The sequence below is a fragment of the Chanodichthys erythropterus genome, chromosome 3, assembly GCF_024489055.1.
Source record: "Chanodichthys erythropterus isolate Z2021 chromosome 3, ASM2448905v1, whole genome shotgun sequence".
NCBI classification, from domain to species: domain Eukaryota; kingdom Metazoa; phylum Chordata; class Actinopteri; order Cypriniformes; family Xenocyprididae; genus Chanodichthys; species Chanodichthys erythropterus.
The window spans coordinates 46,275,649-46,295,812 of NC_090223.1; the positions used below are offsets into that span (position 1 = coordinate 46,275,649).

The 20,164-nt window shown below is 36.6% G+C and overlaps 1 protein-coding gene across 2 annotated transcripts in view; it reads right to left on the reverse strand.

Annotated features, from left to right (window-relative positions):
* Nucleotides 1-233: 233 nt before the first annotated feature.
* shisa9b (shisa family member 9b) overlaps nt 234-20,164 on the reverse strand; it is a 47,296-nt gene continuing 27,365 nt past the window's right edge. The window contains exons 3-4 of one of the 2 annotated variants that reach the window (XM_067376158.1): nt 6,766-6,918; nt 234-3,101 (exon numbers count right to left, since the gene is read on the reverse strand). In XM_067376158.1, coding sequence (XP_067232259.1) covers nt 2,704-3,101; nt 6,766-6,918 — 551 coding nt within the window. In that variant the 3' untranslated portion in view covers nt 234-2,703. The remainder of the gene's footprint in view (nt 3,102-6,765; nt 6,919-20,164) is intronic. The other variant, XM_067376166.1, reaches the window with a different exon arrangement.

Genomic DNA, 20,164 nt, shown 5'->3' on the forward strand with positions numbered 1-20,164 from the left:
CTCATATCGTTCCACACCCGTAAGACCTTCGTTCATCTTCAGAACACAAATTAAGATATTTAAGAAAGTTCATGTGACTACAATGGTTTACCCTTAATGTTATGAAGCAATGAGAACACTTTTTGTATCAAATTAATTTGTGTTCCGAAGATGAACGAAGGTCTTACGGGTGTGGAACGAAATGAGGGTGAGTAATAAATGACTGAATTGAAGAAAAGCAAAGACCCGCCCCCTTAGTTACTGTTGCTTTGTCTGACAAGCCATGTCGCTGTCACGCCACACAGAGTGAAAAATACATCGCGGAGCAAAGAGGATACTAACAACACAGACAGAGCAGGTTACTTATGATATTAAACAAAGTCCCAGCTTTAAAATTGTTTATTTTTTTAAAGGAATTCTAACAATAAAAAACATTTTGGGGCTCTTTAATTTGTCGTGACAGATTGCTGTAGCGCATCAGATCAAGCGGCTCATGAACCGATCATCTCTTCTTACTAGTTCATTTATAGCATCAAATGAATGATTTTTATAGCTAAAAATGAATGAACATGAGAAGGAATGTTGTTTCAAATGCGGAAAGACATCAATACACACCATTTTTCAAGTTCAAGTCCACCGAGGTTAATCTTCTAACTCCTGACTGCTTTGTCGGGCAAATGGCAGATTCGGCGTTATGATTGGTTAGATCGCTTGTCAATCAAACTCCTGGCGAAGGGTTAATTTTAATTTTTGGGTGAACTAACCCTTTAACTGGTGTTCTGCTTTGATGATATTTAAATGTGCTTTTTGAATACCACACATAAAATGTTGCTACTAGCTGACAGATGACACAGCACATTGTACGATGTTAATATGAAATTTTCTGAATTCATTTTTCGCAGGGGTGTTTTAATCGTATTTTCAGTTACGCATTACATTGTGTTGTGTTTTCGGGTAAATGTCTGTAACTTTAACAGAAATGGTACTTGCAACTGACTTTTAATCATTTTGCTTGATGATATTGAATTAATTCTTTATTGACATTAAGAGAAATTAACACCATGTGTTATGTTAACTTTGACAGCCCTAACAATGATACATTCAAAATGTTCAAGTCCAGTGTCCAGTGAAACTGCAAATCATACAAGTAGCTTAACTTAAATTTGAAGTCTGTGCCACTAGCAACAGGTCAGTCTGTGACATTTAGATCCTCTAAATGGTCAAACATCACTATACGAATTTGCAGGCTAGAATAGAAGACGAACACAAAATCGAACGTGACTGCCCCTTAAGTTTACTACTTCCGGTAAATACAGAGAATGAGTTTTCTACTTGCGAAATAAGAGAATGTGACACTGCAGAAAGCTGTGCTACTAGATATGTAAATTTCCATTTATTTTCAGTACAAGTTAGCCAGCTAATTTGCCAGCTCGATTAAGGTAAGATTAAATGATGTAGGTCAAAAACATTTTAAGTGCACTGAGATAAAGCCACTTGTTTCAGAGCAATTAAAGTTTATGTAACCCGCATTATTCACAACCAGATACTTGGGATAATTTGGATGTAGGTGACAAAACGCTCAGTTTTTGAAATTGAATGCAGCCTTCTGGCCTTATGCTAATTGAAATGGCTCACATTATGATGCTAAAAACAAAAGGAAATACTGAATCAGTTTTCAATACCAAAAATACTGGGAATGCAACAATGGCAGTGTTTTGACAATCTTGTTTAACCATTCATTTTTATCATATCTAACATTGAAAGATAATGAATGTCTATCATTAACCCTACAGCACTTCCTTTTTCTACAGTCTACAGTTGCACTAAAAGATTGGGGCGTACAGTATGTGAACACATCAGAGGAAAAAAATGGCGAAACAGTATGTGTATTTCAGAACACTGACAATCAACATTTTCTACTGAAATATGACAGCCGTAAACAATAGATTTGTTTATATTTTATGCATCTTTGTTTTTGAAGAAACACCATGTGCTTGCTGAAAAGCACAAGAGCTCTTAGATAATGAGTTCCTCTTTTAGAAAGGCACAAGCCTAGTGTTTTTCAGGATATAGCGTGTTGCATTGCTACAGGTGGCTTTTGGTGCACACGCTCTGGAAAGTCTCGATAGTTGAGATGAGAAGAACTAGACACACGATTGTCTTCACATCATCCTTAATCTTCCAGACAGATGTTCTGTGATTATCCGAGGAAGCTTTTGACGTTTTACATCCTTGGTAACATTCTGTTATGTACAAGATTCTGAGAAAAACAATGTGTGTTTTGGATTTGAGCGACTTTCTCACAAGCTGTTGAGAATCATGACTGTTTTCAGACCTAGAACGTTTGATTGCATTGATTGTTTCGGGTTTGAACATGTCCTCATCACTTTGACGGATGGCCTACAGGTTTTCATTTTTTCATTTCACAATTGTTCGTTGGCATTGTGACGGAATGGACACAGAAAGAGTTCCTTTGAGTAACGTTACGCTTTCCATTTCAAATGAGGCTGAAGTCCAATGCATGCCTGTTCCATGCACAACCGCTCAAAGACAAACAGCACACATACAGCTATGCAGATCTCAAGCCAGACCGTTCGGTCAATCCTTCCAGTAGGACGGGGTCCTAATCCACACTTCTTCTTCCTCAATTAGGCTTCCTTTGTTATCCTCGTTCCACGCACCCACTCAGGCCTGGGCTCGATAAACCCGGTGTTGTGGCCCCGTTCACACGGTCACCTCAGTCTTGCTGTTGGTGACAAAGTACGGATGTGGCGGCAGGTAGTGCTGGCTGTGGGCGGACGTCAGCTCGTTCACTTGCTCCACGGTGGCGCTGTGCTTCCTGGGGCCGTGCGTCTGCCGTCGACCCAGCGTTTCTGTCACCTCCCAGTTCTTCAGCATGCCGGGGTTGGCGATGGTATTCGAGCCAAATGCCAGCGGGTGGGAACTGTGGACCTTGGTGCTTTTGGACTTGTGTCCATTCTGCTTTTGGCAGGGAAGCTCGGGGCTGTAAGGGTTGGTGGGCTCCTGCTCCAGACTCACCGAGTGCATGGGAAGAGTGCCTTTCGCCGCCAGGTCGGCTAGGTGCCGTCTGTTAGTGTAGAAGTTTTCATTCGCTTTTTCAGCTGGAAAAGAGAGATAGAGCAAAAGCGAGGAAATTCAATAACACTTCATTAGTCAGATGCAAAAAAAACAACCTGATTGCTGATTCGCTTCCATTTAATAGATCAAGGGTTATCACTTGTTTTTCCCAAATGAGCCATTTTTTCTCAGAAAATACTTGACCCAATTGTTTCCTCCCACAAACAACTAATAAAACAATGTTTTTGTAGAGGAATAGTGACATTCTGCCATTATTTACTGACCTCCACATCATTCTGAAGAGTTTCACACATCTCTTTTTCACACAACAACATTTGCAAATAAACAAAAATACACACCTACGCTCAAAGTTTTGGGGTCAGATATATATTTTTTTAAACAAATTAATACTTTTAATTAGAATCCTGAAAAAAATGTATTATGCTTTGCTATCGCGAGAGATCTTTTAGTGTAATTAATTCATTTAGGGGGTTACCATTATACTGAAGAGTAGCGCCTGTGCTTCAGTCAATGATGAGCTGAGAAACACTTATATTATGTTGCATGTTGATTTATTTAAAGGCAGTAACTTTGTCACTTCTAACAAATATATATGTACTTTAGCACATATATGTGTGCTATTGCTTAGGCAAGCTGCAGAGATTTGAGTTAAAGTCATGTTTTTTAATTATTACACTATTATACATTGTGTTTGCAGTTAAGAATTTTTTTTTTTCAGTTGACTCATATGAAATAAGTTCACAGTACTAACGCTGTACAAATACTAGTTTTTAAACTCAAACTGTTTTAAGCAATCGGTTTTCCAAATGAAATGAGTTCATTTCCATAGTAGTATTACGTAACATACTGTAAAAAAGGAAAGCTGTAAATTTACGGTAGAGGGCTGTAAATTAAAAGTACATTACTGGCAACCACAGCTGCCAGTAGATTACTGTTGTTTTACAGCACAATTGTTTACAGTGCAGAAATTATATTTCTAAAAACACTGACATATCATACTGACCCCAAACATTTGAACAGTAGTGTACATTTCTGTTTTATCCTCATACAAACCTATCACATGGCTCAAGAAGACTTAAAAATAAACCATGAGCTTTATGTATTTGGAACGACATGAAGGTGAGTAAACAATGTCAAAATTTGATTTCAAATCAATATATTTCTGTCATGACAACTCTCGGAGTGTTTGGCATGGTAATGGGTATGACAATGTTGATATGTTTGGTCTTGGCGGAAGTAAGACCAAACTGTGAAGTAAGCAATTAAGACATGCTGCTGCTGTACAATATAGCACACATTAATTATCCGTAGCAGATCTATACAGATGGAGCTGGGGAAGGAGGAGGGTTTCTGAAAGCATGCTGCACTGCTAGGGCAAATGCTACCCATGTATTTGAAGACTGAGCATGCAAGCTCATTGGCTACTGATACAGCAGGAACCAATCATCTGTGTCCTAAAGATAACGATGTGATTACAAGCAGTTGAGTTAATTAGCCTGTGCCATCTAGAGTTTCATGACAGAACTTTGGTTCTGACGGAACTTTAGGTAATCATACATGATGCACTATTAAAAACTTACGGAGGCCCGCACATGACATGCAAGAAAAAAAATTTAATTGTGCGCACGATTTACTAATTCGTTCCATCGATTTACTAAATCGTGCGCACGATTTACTATTTCGTTCCCTCAATTTATAAATCGTGCGCATGATTTATAAATCAACGGAATGAAATAGTAAATCGTGCGCATGATTTAGCCTACTATTTCTTTCCTGAATTTCATGTCCGGGCTCCGTAAAAACATGGGTTTATTTACAAAAAAATAACTTGCAAATATCCAAGAGTGTTTCAAATATTTATAAGAAGAGCTGTTCATTTGCCATTGTGATTGGCAAACAGAGTGGTTAGACTGTTTGGCGCTGTGTGCAACATGCTAATGCTTTTCTTTTTGCCTGAGGTTTCTATTTGTTTCATGATTGAAGTAAATGTGTTTCTTTGCAAATTGGTCTGGATTGCTTCTGTCATGAAAAGGAAACATGCAGCTTTTTGCTCTTACAGAAGATGGTTTGGGATTGTATTTGCCTGGTGAAACCACTTTTGTTGAACTTGTAGTTATTGTGCACTTAAAAAAAAAAATCCCACAGTCACTTTGAAGCTATTACTGTAAATGTTATTTTGGACAACATGTGTTTACACCCATATCAACACTGCATTCAAACAGTGACCTACAGTTGTAAATGTTGTTTGCTGAAAATATTTTCAACCAGTGCTAGTCGATTGCTGATGGCGTGAACTTGCTAAGACCAGATTAAACAAAGAGTATAAACGATCCAAATATGTTTTCAGACGGTGTCACTAATCATTTCTTTTTCATAACATGCATGCAATGTCGCTAACGGTGTATCGCCTTCTAACTCAGCCAGGCTTTAATTGGGACTGACTACACTCTGCTTGAAGTCCTTCTCATTTCAGCATGACATTTTAGACTTTTTAATTAAATATCCTTCAGGTGACCTTTTTAACAGCCTTGACACCCCAATGAGTTGCAGCAAACCACAGATCTAAACCTCATACCAGGAAGCAGAGTGCAAAATAAGCCAGCCGGCTGAGAGAAGTGCTGATCTTTGACGCAACTCTTTCATTGACATCAATACGCAGAGATTAACGCACATCAGAGGAACTCAGACTCTTCAGCTCTCTGACTACTCCAAGGCTTGCCATGTGGCTCGTCTCCTGGGTGTCTCTCGTTATAAACTGTCCTTTTTGTTTTCCCAGTGATCGGTCTGCACAGACTGTACATCAGTGGATTAGCAACTGAGCAGTTTCATCTCTGGCTGAAAGTCTCAGACAAAGACTGTCATCACACGTCGCTGCTTCTGCTGGTTGTTTGTCTGCTGTTTGCTAGCTGTCATCTCACTGAAGTTTTTTTATAGACTTTACTCTGATGCCAGACTAATTGATGTGAAAAGTAACAAGTGATTATATATCTACCCAATGTTACCACTTATATTATTAATTATATTATTATGACAAGCTTCTAGAAACTTCTGGCATTTGTTTTTAGAACTAGTTAGCATTGTCACTGGTGCAGTTATATACACAGTTTATAAAATAAATTAAAACACAAGTTTCAAAATTAACAAATGAGTTGGATCTCTTGGACAATAATAACAGCAAATCCATTAGCCATTTGAGCTTGTCAGTGTTTGCTAAAAAATGAAGTACCAGGACAATGCATTGGGACAACTGTGGACTAAGTAAGTGACTCTAAATACTGATAGAGGACAGAGTTTATGTCAAGACCAGACCCCTACGATTCAATTCTAGACCATTATGAGACCGCCTAGCATCCAGCCTGCCAGCCCAACAAACAAATCTTTGACCAAGACCACATGATCAAGAACTGACAGAGAAATTACTAAAGGTGGCCATATTGAAGAGCCTCAAACATTATGTCTTGTACTTTAGAGTAGTGCAACAACAAGAAAAGAATGCTAGTCTTGATGACTTGCTGGGATTTACATACATTCATGGAAACCAGATCTCATATAGATAAAATAGTGTTTTTCAAAATATAACATAAAAGAAAATGTGTTTATTTAAATGTGTGGGTTTTTTTTCTGTTCAGAGGAGCACAGACTTTGATTAAACCCAGAAAGAGGCAGATTTCGGCACGGCCGTCTTACCCACAGCCTTGAGCGAAGCGTACTTGTTGAGCTCCTTTCCAGGTTGAGATGGCTCATATGGGTGAGCTACAGGTACCTGTCCAAGTGCAGGGTATTGTGTCATGGCTTGCATCAGAGATGAACCAGGCCCCACACTGTTCATTTGGGCACCCTCTAAATCAAAGAGACAAACATAGAAACGAATAACAGATATGAAAGCTAAATACCTTTTTTCCATTAATGTTTTCATTCTAAAATAAATGTCATATGTCCAGTGGCATCATGCACCTATTTATTTATTTATTTATTTAACTTGTATTGACTGATTGATTGATTGATTGATTGATTGATTGATTGATTTATTGATTGATTTATTGATTGATTGATTGAAGGGGAATCAGTGTCAGTCCTGGCTCATCTGGTGCTCAAAATCATAAAAAACATGAATAAAGGAATAAAAAACTTTGTAACTTTTGTAGTTTAGAGCAGGAAGTGTTAATCCGTTAATCCAGTGGTAAAGTTTTCATCCAGTGTGCAATGGGACCAAATCCAGACAAAATTAATTAAATATCGCCGTTAATCTATTCTCAAAGTTGGGTTGGGAGCTGAGTCTATACTACGCAAGCTATGATGACTTTCCCCTTGATATTTTAGCGTGGATGTATACCTAGCCGAACTGACCCTTCGCAAAGAAACGCCCCCCCCTTAGTTACTGTTGCTTTGTCCGACAAGCCGTGGCGCTGTCACGCCACACAGAGTGAAAAATACATCACGGAGCAAAGAGGACACTGACAACACATCGACGGACAAGACAGAGCAGGTTACTTATGATATTAAACAAAGTCCCAGCTTTAAAACTGTGTAGTTTTTTAAGAAAACTGCTTTGTCGGACAAAATAGTGGATTACGTTTAGTCATTATTTGGGTAGCACACATATTCTGAATGTCTTCGGCAGAATTCAAATGAGCCATTTTAATCTAGATTAATCTAGATTTTAAAAATTAATCTATGCCCACCACTAATATATATACCACTAATATATCACTATGCAAAAGTCTTAGGTCACCATTAGATGTTGTTTCAGCAATGATATATTGACTAAATATAATTATTTCTCTTTATTCGAACATTACCAGAAAATACAGGAAATTTGCAAGCAGTATTAAAAAAACATAAAAAAAAAAAAAAACAGAAACAGAAAAGACAGCTTCTATAGGCTAAAGTGGCAAGTATTCCCCTTACACTTGAACAATAGCAGGAACCTGGCCCTCTTAAACCTAAACTGAATGGAAAAGTACTGGAAGCCCAAGAAAACCTTCAAAATATGATGAGAAGTTTCTCAGGGTTTCTTCTTTGAAACTGGAGGAAGACCAGGAGGTCACACTAAATACTGATTTTTATATATATATATATATATATATATATATATATATATATATATATATATATATATATATATATATATATATATATATATATATATATATACACATTTATGTACAAGCCGAATTCCGTAAAAGTCGGGACTTTTTTTAAAAATATAATATATACAGTCAAACCAAAATGCATTCAGACAACCTTGAACATTTAATTCATTAATACAGTTTATTCACTATAGTTAGAAAAAATGGTAATAAAACCTGACAAGGTCTCAGAGTTAAACTGTCAGAAAAAAATTAATCTTAATTATGTCAGATAACATAACCAAAACATGGTCAGGTCAAAGTGTCTGAATAATTTTTGGTCCAAAATTTTTTATCAATTTTACTGGTAGTCCACCGTATGAAGAATTTTTGGATATAATATGTTGCAGTTTACTTTAATTTTGCTATCCTCACTTAAATAATTTTTGGTTTGTGTGTGTGTATATGAATGATTCATTATAATACATTTAAAATATGTATGTAAAATTTATGTACATACACACCCACACACCTTTTTTAAATTAATAATTGACAATTTGACAAAAAGTGATGTGTGTTTGGAGTCACTTTGTTGTACTGACAAATTTACACCAACAATGTGAGTGGGTGATTTCTTTTCTGTTTTACCTACAATAACCATTCAACTTAATTATCAAAGAAGCCATTTTTTTAGAAGTAGCATTAAAAATCCACTTGAGGGGGCACATGCATCTGAATGACTATGACTCTTCTGTGTATTACTTATTGTTTGTGAGTGCACATTATTCGGGAAGGATAATCACTGTATGAGAATCTGTTGTTCACATTAACACCCTCAGAAATCTTTCTTCTCTTTTGTTGAAGCTCATAGCAGTTGGGATACCTCCCATCAGAGTCCCCTAAATTAACATTTAACAATATCTTAAGCTGCTTGAGGCCTGTTTCATCGACCCATCAACACAACTTGTGAGTTTTCTCTTTGGTGATACACTCTCTACCCTCAGGAAGCAGATCATTAGTCATGGATTTCTGGAGCTCCAGCCAGGCTCTCCTGTGCTACTAATCGAATCCGTTTGAACTGCTAATGTCAAAACACGTTAATGCCAAAAGCACTGGCAAGCGATGGTCACAATGGAAAATTAATTGTTTGTTTCACAAGTTTTCACACTTGATTACAGCAAAGACTTTAATATTGAGAGTCGCAGATGGTGTAAATCATAAATGCTATTCTAGAGATTGCTTTAGAAGACATCTGGCCAGCTGAAGGGGGGCGCAGGAGCATGGCAAATTGACTGGCCCTTTGCCGGCTGGCATGAGGGGCCAACCAGATGTTGTGGGTATTATTTCTAACCACTCTGATGAGTCGCATGAGACAGAGAAAGTACAGCCAGGCGCTGGAGCGGAATTAGGAAACAGTAGACCAGAATACTAGATGTAACAGGCACCAACCGTCCACTTGTTTAATTGTGAATTCTGCACAGAATGAGTGCTGTTTGTGTTTGTGATGGACACTGTGCTCTGTGGCATTGTGCTACAATCTTTTTCCATTCTTCAGATGTTTTTTAGTTGTTGAACTCTCCTTGACCTGTTGTTGTCTTGGAAACCTCTTTTACGTCTATTTCTTCTAGCTGAATGGCTGTTCTCTTCAAGATTGTAGCATCTGTATCACAGGACTTACTGAAGGGCTCTTCCCTGAACACACACTTCAGACACTAGTGGACTGAAGCCAAATACACCAAACAGAAAGATTTGTGTTTGTTCTGGGTTTTTTTTATATATATCAAATTCAAATATCACTCAAATTATTCAAACTTTCACTCTATGCTGTTTTCAGTTGATAAATGAATGCGCCTGCCATTCAATAAATCGCAATAAGCTTTGTGATTTGTTACTTTTGATATAAAACAAGTCTCAGATTTCAAATTCTGTTCATTTTTTAATGAAATTCAAAGAATAAATACCGTTTTGCCGCTCTTTAATGTGGCATGACAGAATGCTGTAGATCTTCAGTTCAAGCGAATCGGCTGTGCACGTTTTACTACTTGTTATAGCGTGAAAAGAAACATGAGAAGGTATTAACATCAGAAGGTATGTTTAAAGATACAGGTCAGCTTACTGAAATCTGCATCGTGTCTCATGTAATCGTCACTCAATTAGTGTTTCAACTATTGCTGCCCTCTACTAAAGATTTTTCTAGTCGACCAGTAGTCGTTCATTTAAGCCATTAGTCGACTAATCGCGCATTTATAATAAGCCATAAATCATAATAATGAGCCTTTAATCTTATGTATACATAGCCTAATCAGTGCTCAAACACATGCATAAAGCTTGCCACAGTGCACCGGCAAACGTAACGATTATGAATGTGTCATGAAAAAACAGCAAGGAGACTGTCTAAACATTTTAATAATTTATTGATAATGTTTTCTGTGTTTTCGGCTGCAGAGATTAAGTCAACAATGCTGACTCATCTCTCATCTCCGCAGTAGTGGACGCGCCTATATGCAAGTTTCATATGGATTACATAATCTGAGAATATTTATTTTCCATTTCAATTGGCTCGTTTAAAAGTAGACATTCCAAGCTATAGATATATTTCTTGTGTCTGTGAGGAAAGCAGCCTATACGATGAGTTTCGGTTCATGCTTGTTACAAGCTCAAGTTCACCGAGACCGAGATCAGAAAACGCTTCCTGATTGCTTTCATTGTTTTACAAAAGCACAACGTTTTGCTGTTATTGGGAGTTTACAGAAATAAAAGTAGACCCTTTACATTTTGCATTACTCTTATCTATGAGCAAAAATGACGGAGTATTTTAAGTTAAGTGCAGTGATCACACCGGCGCCTCCATGCAATAAACACGCTCTCCACACAAACACTTGGATATGCGGCAAATAATAGCGCACATTTATCTATAGGCAAACATTAAAGAGAATGGACTAAAGTTGCAACTTACATGTTTCAAGTGATAAGCCATATTTGAGGTCGATAAATGATAGGTGAATGTTTGGATTTCCTGCAGTTAATGATCTGTGCCTCTAGGACTGCGTGACCTCGCCACTTCCTGTGGAGATTTTTTTTTTTTTCTGCGACTAACCGATTCATAAAATCTTGGTCGACCAAGCCTCTTCAAGTTGACTAACGGTTAGTCGACTATTGGGGGGCAGCCCTAGTTTCAACCGCGGAAAACATCAATAAAGCAGCTTGTAAACCATATGTCATGCACGTAATGTTACATTTACCTCAGAAAAGCCATTTATGGTCAGTGACCATAAACTCGTCAACTAGAAAATATTACTCTAGAGAGGAGCATTATGCTAAATATATGCATTTTTGAGACATCTGACAATAATCTGGTTTTAAAAATATACATGAAAATAAATGTAGGATTCAACAAAAAATAATTGATACTATTTTCATTAAATTTACACAGTTGGTAGACTTGCATTCAAGCTATACATTTTGTCACTTCATATATTCCCTGTGAAAACAAATGACCTTGGCAATGCTAAAGCATCAGACTCTGTGAGCTGTTACTTATCACCACTGATCACACCAGAATAAATATAGTGGTTTAGGGATGACATCAAATCTCAGAAGAGTAATTCACCAGTGGTTCCCTCGAGATTTTCCTGTGGGGTTTTTAAAGGGGTTTTTCAATGTATGAGTAAAATAAGGCCTGCGGTAAACATAACTTGATGATACTTGAAAGTTTTGTTCTGCAACATAAATTTCACACACTCATATCAAAAACGCAAAACATTTAAAAAATGGTTATGTTAATTTTAACTCTTTCCTCGCCAGCATTTTTTAAAATTTGCAAGATAGCAACAGTGAATTTGCAAGATAGACTATATATAGTCCACACTTCATTTAGTTTAATAATAATAATAAAAAAAGGCTGAAATCATGTTTATGTCAAAGACTATGTCCAGATCATATTCATAACGGTGATCAAAACATAAATGGAGTAGATCGAGTCCATCAATGTCAATCCAGCTTCACAGTTCTGTACCTCTTCCTGGGTCGACATTTTATTCAGTAACGTTAGGCAGTTTTGATTTATATGCTGTTTAATATCGATGGATCTAGTGTTAGCTTACATGTGCGTATGCTTCTATCACTTGTTTCAGCTTCTTCTTCATCTGTGTTTTGATCCAAAGATTTAGTATTTTTTCAAAAGATGCGTAATAACACCCTCTACCATATAACAGTGAAAACGTGGATTGTCAATTTGAAAATTTCATCAATGGAAGTGTTGTGTCATAAATGATGGACCCTGCCATCAATGCTGGGGAAGGAGTTAAAAAAACATTTGTTTCTAATAAGTAAATAGATATTTGTATAGAACATTTGGGGTGTGAGTGTGTGCAATTTACATTGTAAAACAAAACATCCAAGTAAAAAAAAAAAAACTGGTGGGGAAAGAGTTCAAATGAACAGCTTCAAAATTCGCTTTTTCGATATGGGGGTGTATAATTTACGTTGTAGAGCAAAGCGTATTGACAAGTTATGTTTACCACAGGCCTTATTTTACTCATCAATTAATAATAATAATAATAATAATAATAATAATAATAATAATAATAAAAACATTATAAAAACCCTTTGGAAATTTTTAAGGAAACCACTGGCGAATTAGTCTTCCAGGGTTTGACATCATCACTGTACTGCATACTATTAGTACTATCTTATGAAACATTTTAAATCAGTTAATTAAGTCCCTTAGATATGTCACTGAACACTAAAATGGCATTTCTTCTTTGTTAAAGGGTTAGTTCACCCAAAAATTACTCACTCTCATGTCGTTCCACACCCGTAAGACCTTCGTTAATCTTCAGAAAACAAATTAAGATATGTTTGATAAAATCCGATGGCTCAGTGAGGCCTCCATTGACAGCAAGATAATTAACACTTTCAGATGCCCAGAAAGCTACTAAAGACATATTTAAATCAGTTCATGTGACTACAGTGGTTCAACATTAATGTTATGAAATGACGAGAATACTTTTTTCGAAACGTTTCGAAACAAAAATATATTGTTATTTTGGCACAAAAAGTATTCTTGTCGCTTCATAACATTAAGGTTGAACCACTGTAGTCACATGAACTGTTTTAAATATGTCTTTAGTAGCTTTCTGGACATATGAAAGTGTTAATTATCTTGCTGTCAATGCAGGCCTCACTGAACCATCGGATTTTATCAAAAATATCTTAATTTGTGTTCTGAACGAGGTCTTACAGGTGTGGAACGACATGAAGTTGTGTAATAAATGATACAATTTTCATTTTTGGGTGAACTAACCCTTTAATATCAACCCAGTGTGTTTTTAAGATGTCTGCATCTATGGACTTACTGTACTAGTTGAGGTCAACCATTTTTCCCCCATTAAAAGTCAGATAAAAGTGCAAGAATTATTATTACCAATTATTATTATGTAATTTCTCAAACTAAAAAAAAGCATAAAAAGAAACATGAGAAGGTATTAACACCAGAAGGTATGTTTAAAGATACAGGTCAGCTTACTGAAATCTGCATCGTGTCTCATGTAATCGTCACTCAATTAGTGTTTCAACCGCGGGAAAACATCAATAAAACAGCTTGTAAACCATATGTCATGCACGTAATGTTACATTTACCTCAGAAAAGCCATTTATGGTCAGTGACAAATCAGAAAAAAATTACTCTAGAGAGGAGCATTATGCCAAATATATGAATTTCTGAGACTTCTGACAATAACCTGGTTTTAAAAATATACATGAAAATAAATGTAGGATTCAACAAAAAATAATTGATACTATTTTCATTAAATTTACACATTTGGTAGACTTGCATTCAAGCTATACATTTTGTCACTTCATATATTCCCTGTGAAAACAAATGACCTTGGCAATGCTAAAGCATCAGACTCTGTGAGCTGTTACTTATCACCACTGATCACACCAGAATAAATATAGTGGTTTAGGGATATATATTTAGGGGCATATAATCCATCACTACATTATATGGAGATTTAGCTCATAAAGAAGGTCCCACTTTATATTAAGGGGCCTTAACTACTATATAATTACATCAAAAAATAAGTGCAATGTACTTATTGGGGTCATATAGTATTGCAAAACACTTTTGCAGCTATTGAAGTGGGATATGGATAAGGTTAGGGAAAGTTTTGGTGGTATGGGTAGGTTTAAGGGTAGGTGTAAGGTGTAAGGGGTGGGTCAACAGTGTAATTATAAATGTAATTACAGAAATTAATTACAGATGTAATTACATGCAGGTGTTTTTAAACTATAAGTACAATGTAAAAACATGTATGTACACAATAAGTGCATTGTATCAAATGATTAATTTAAAAGTACATAGTAGTTAAGGCCACTTAATATAAAGTGGGACCATAAAGGAAATGACTGTAACCAGAAAGTAAATAATCCCAGACAATTAGAATCAGTTTGACAGTTCAGACTTCATGCTCATAAACATGAAGATCCCATAAATGCATCACTTAATATGCTTATAAACCAGGTGTGCAGAATATCTAATTAAATGTGAGGAAATTAATTACACTGTGATCCATAATCTCTTAGGCAGTAAGATTAATTCCAGTTCTATAATCAAAAAGGGGATGAGAATAAGTCATTATGTAGTGAAACTGTAATAAAGGCAGGGTAGAAGGTCCCTTCGCAGAAAATGAAATGCCTGTCCTGCATTTCCTGAATATGAGTATTGAGTGTCTCCAGAATCAATCCTTCAAACGCTGAGCTTAACCTAAAGCAACCTGCTTCTTTACACCTAACTTCTAAAATGCTGTTTCTGCGGACTCTGTCCTGAGTTTCTAACTCGATTGTGGCATCCATTAGGTCTGATAGAGCAGCTGTAGGCTTGGTGGCAGGTAATGGTTTTTCATATCCGCTGACAGTGACGAATTTTCTTTTTGACAAGGTCATTAGTCAATCAGAGTATGATACTACCTCCTGCTTATTAGTATTGATGCAGAGAGACACTTGTGGCATAATACAAGACACAATGCTGATTTACAATTGATTCCCATTATTTCCATTAACCCTGAAATGCATGCTTCATATTTGGCCTTGAGCTGGGCGATATAGCTAAAAGTATTCTATTAATTTAAAGGAAATGCATTCCACAGGTTTGTTAGACTTCAAGAATGAATGTAAACAAAACTGAACTGACAAAAATAGCTTAAATACAAGTTGCTTTGGATAAAAGTTTGTGTGTTTCTACGGGGTAAGCTATCTTTTAATTCAGGGCCCCATGGAATATGTTCATTTTCTCAGAATTTAATGTTCTGTTGTATTTTTTTTTTTTTTCTTTATTCTGTTTTTTATGAAATTTGCATATTCATGGAACCGCGTATACTAAATGAAGTAATTTATTTTTAAATAAATACATTTCTGTCATTTTCTGTATGTTAAACCAAACTTTTATTTATTGGCAGTTAAGAACTTTAAGTTTCTGTGTGTATCTGACGATATCGAAAATTACACAAAAGTTTATTATCATTATTATGGATTTTTCCTCTCAATAAATATTGATACTGATTTATCACGCAGCCCAAATTAGGCCTCACACCTTTTACAAACATGCTGTAAGTCTGTGTTTCTTCACACAGGTGTTCCAGTATTGACAAGCATTGATTAGCAGTGTGTTTATCCAATATGCAGCATGTGAGAAGCCTAGAGACAGTTTCTAATGTCACATATTTACTGTGGTATTCCCTCCTGTATCTAAATCCCATATTTAACCAGCTTGAAAAAAAGCACCAGAAGGTGGAAAGGAGATGTTTCCTATTATTTGTGGCCCACAAACCATCCTATCTTTCCGATAATTGGATTGCCTCACTGCTCAAACAGTACAATCACAAACCCATGAAAAGACGCACAAGAAACGACATGGGTTTGGGAATAAGTAGCCTCGGATTCCTCATCTGTAGAGAGCTTTAATTTCTCTGGCCTTCTTTGTAGCGTTGCCATGCAACCTCCAATCCAGTAATGAGTAAGCTTGATTTAGGATGCCACAAGGACAGCGGTTCATCTTTCACAATTGTCTGGTCCCTCGTTTGGGTGGATACAGTAGAAAGTAAGTCTTTTATGGAGGACAATCATTCCATGCAGAGATGATGAAACTCACACACTGAACAAAATCATTTTCTTTAAGCAGTATTTTTGTATTCTTTTTAAGGGAGAAAAAAATATATATCTGAACGACCATGAGTTTCCAGCCAGCGCCAGCATTTCTTATCATATTCACAAAACTTTCATGACCCCCAGAACTTAATTCTAGCTTCATTCTTTCTTTTTTATCAACACTTGAATGTCGGTACGTTTCATAAAAAATTCATTAATTAGAAAAAAAGAAAAAACCTTTTGAACAAAAAGGAACAGACCTTTTGATTCAGAACGATGATCAAAATATACATCAAGTCCATCAACACCCCCAAAGCTTCACAGTCCTGTTGCTCATCCTGAGTCGACATTTCGTTCAGTGATGTTAGGCAGTTTTGATTTATATGCTGTTTAATGTTTGATGATCGTGTTAGCTTAAGGCCAGAACACACCAAGCCAATGCCGACGAACTAGTGGCGACGAAAGCAGACTACGGTGTTGGCTCACGTCGGCAGTGTCTGGGTGCAAAGTTGCCCTGACACACCGAACCGACGCTCGACACTCGACGGCCGAGTAGCACGTCCCTTCTGCGCCTGCGCAAAAAGAAATGCCTTTCCGTACCAGCAGGTGGCAGTAGCTGAACAGCCAATCAGAATGATCAGATGGCCCGACAGACCGACGAGCTCCGATGCCGATTCGACATGTCGAATCGGCCGAAAAAAAAAACAACGAGGACCAACTTCAGCCGACGGTGCGGAACACACTGAGAAAACTTAGTCAGTCGACGAACAAAAACTGCCTGATGGCCGACCGCCGGCTTGCTGTGTTCCAGGCTTAACATGTGCATAAGCAATGTTTCTATTGCTTGTTTCTGCTTCTTTTTCACTTGTTTTTGGATGTAGAGATTATGTACTCTTTCAGAAGATGCGTAATAGCGCCCCCTACCCTATAACAGTGTAAAGCCCAAAGTATACTTCGTTTCTTTAAACAGTCGAACACACAGCCTTCTAAAGCATACTTCATTCGACTCGTACACATACACAGCCATTCAATGCATGCGCAGTTATGAGCAATCTAAATCTTAAAACCCAAGTAAATATATTTGTATTCTTTCATGCTAGAGTTGTACAAATGAGGGTACTTTCTAACCTCTTTGCACAATATTTAATCTATCTAGCCCTCCATTGTGACTGTAGCTTGCATTGAGCTCCGGTCTGTTCTGTTTATGCAGTTTTACTTCCACAGAAGAAAGTCAGTAAGTTATGTTATGGCTTTTGGTGTTTGGCTCAAAAATAGGTTTTGAAGCATCCATGACCAAAGATATCAATTGCCATGGAGATGAATGGGAATGCTAACGGATCACTCTCTCCAGGTAATTTAGACCTCCTCAGGAGCTAAATAGAAAACAAAGCTGCTTGTATTTGGCTAAAAATAGACTTTCAAGTGACAAAATTATAAATGCTGGACTGACGGAAATTGCTATAATTTGTGAGCGGTTCAGAGAGAGGGAAAGCAAGCGGCCATTTATCCGCGAGGAGATGTCAGCTATGCGTGAGATGTCACCCAGCTTTGGGTTCTCATCGTTTCGCGCTGCCAAGATGTCTGATTGGAATTTAGCCCATTTTTGAAGAGAGCCCTTAATGAATATGCCAGTTTTAGTTATGTTACATGCGCAGTTCGATTCCCTCCTGGACTGTGATTCAGAAGCCTTATCTAACACCGCTAATAAATGACCAAGGTCAGCTTTGAGGGGGGAAAAAATGCATGAGATATTTTCGTCAATACCTAATGGAAAAACATGCTTCGGTGCATATTGCAATAAGAGAAACATTGCCCCAAGGAGATATGGTAGTAAGGCCAGTGCTGAATTTCTCATGAAAAAACAATAATCAATATACCTGCATTTCTCCAATAAATAATACATCTAATATTACCACAAACATCTTTAGATCACAGGTTTTTGGACATAAATAGGAACGTACATTATTCTGCATTGCAACTGCACACACAAATTATAAATATCATATAAAATCATGAGTTTGTTAGTGTTTATAATCAGCATACTTTGTGAATTTATGGCATATTTTAATTCTTCCTTTAATTTTGCATCTGGAATGTACTTGAAGTACATTTCACAGCACAAACAGGGAGACCAAAAGTAAAAGTTCAAGAACATCAAAAGAACTTTTTTTTTTTTTTTTTTTTAAATCCAACTGCAGTATTTGTGATCTCAAGTTTTAGTTTTAAGGAGCCCACTTAATGCTGTATCTCAATGATAAAAAGAGATAATGAATACAGAAATTGGGCTAATTACAGCCTTATTTCCCACTGGTCAAAAACAGATATCAGCCAAGCTAATTACTTTAGAGAGGGGCATGAAAGTACATGTTGTGTCTGATAAAAACAGTCTTAACTAAATAATATGAAGAGACACATTCAACATATCAGAATTGTCCTCAATGTAGCTGTAAGACACCAATAATTAAGACTCTTAGCTCATATCTTTTTAATGGAGACATCAACAAAATGTTATCAATGATAAAGTTGGCTGAGTGAGATGAAAAGGGGCTTTTTGTGTCCTTTTTGAAACCTCTATTAACTGTAATACCATTAAAAAAGGAAAAATATCATTGATATGGTTTGTAAGGGTGAGTAAATGATAACTGAATTCCAATTTTTCAGTGAACTATCCCTTCAAAGAAGAAGGACACAAAAGAACTGCTCATTTGAGCCAAAGTGAGTCAAAAACAGACACAGATAGTCTGCAAGGCCTCATTAAAAATGCAATAGAGTATTTTGGGATCTAAACACAATAGTGGCATGGGAAGGGCACAGACAATGTAACTCTAAGATAACTTTGGAACCGGCCTGAAAGCTGGAACAGAAATAATGGATTTATCATCATTCTACTACATTCCATGAGCCTTTCATATGAAAGTATGTGGATATCTTTGCTATGGTATGTGTATATATGTATGGGTAATTTAAAAGGCTGGCTGGTGTCTGTCTGTGGTTCCTCTAATTTCAGGTGTGTTATGACCTTCAGCCTCTCCTGTTACAGATGACGGGCTAACTGTCAAATGTCTGCCTTAAAATAAATCTACATTTTGTAACACATTTTCCAGAGCTTTTTTATTTATTTATTTTTACTGGCAGCATCAGCTTAATCAGTATTTTTAAATTGTTTTTCAGTAAAAATATGTATATCTTTAAAAAATAATTGTTAGTTCACCCAAAAATGAATGAAAATTTATGACTCATGTCGTTCTACACCCGTAAGACCTTCGTTCATCTTCGGAACAAAAATTAAGATATTTTTTGATGAAATCCGATGGCTCAGTGAGGCCTCTATTCCCAGCAAGTTAATTAACATTTTCTAATATTATAAAGCGACGAGAATACTTTTTGTGTGCCAAAAAAAACAAAATAACGACTTTTCAACAATAATTAGCGATGGGCAATTTCAAAACACTGCTTTGAATCTTTTGTTTCGAAAAGTCATGATTTCAGCAGTTTGACACACGATCCGAAGCGCCGGTTCGAAACAAAAGATTTGAAGCAGTGTTTTGAAAATGCCCATTTCTAATTATTGTTGAAATTTTTTTTTTTTTCTTTTTTTTTTTGCAGCACAAAAAGTATTTTTGTCGCTTTACAATAATAAGGTTGAACCACTGTAGTCACATGAACTGATTTAAATATGTTTTAGTACCTTTCTGGGCAGTATTAAAGGGTTAGTTCACCCAAAAATGAAAATTCTGTCATTTATTACACACCCTCATGTCGTTCCACACCCGTAAGACCTTCATTAATCTTCAGAACACAAATTAAGATATTTTTGTTGAAATCCGATGGCTCTGTGAGGATAGCCAGCAATGATGTTTCCTCTCTCAAGA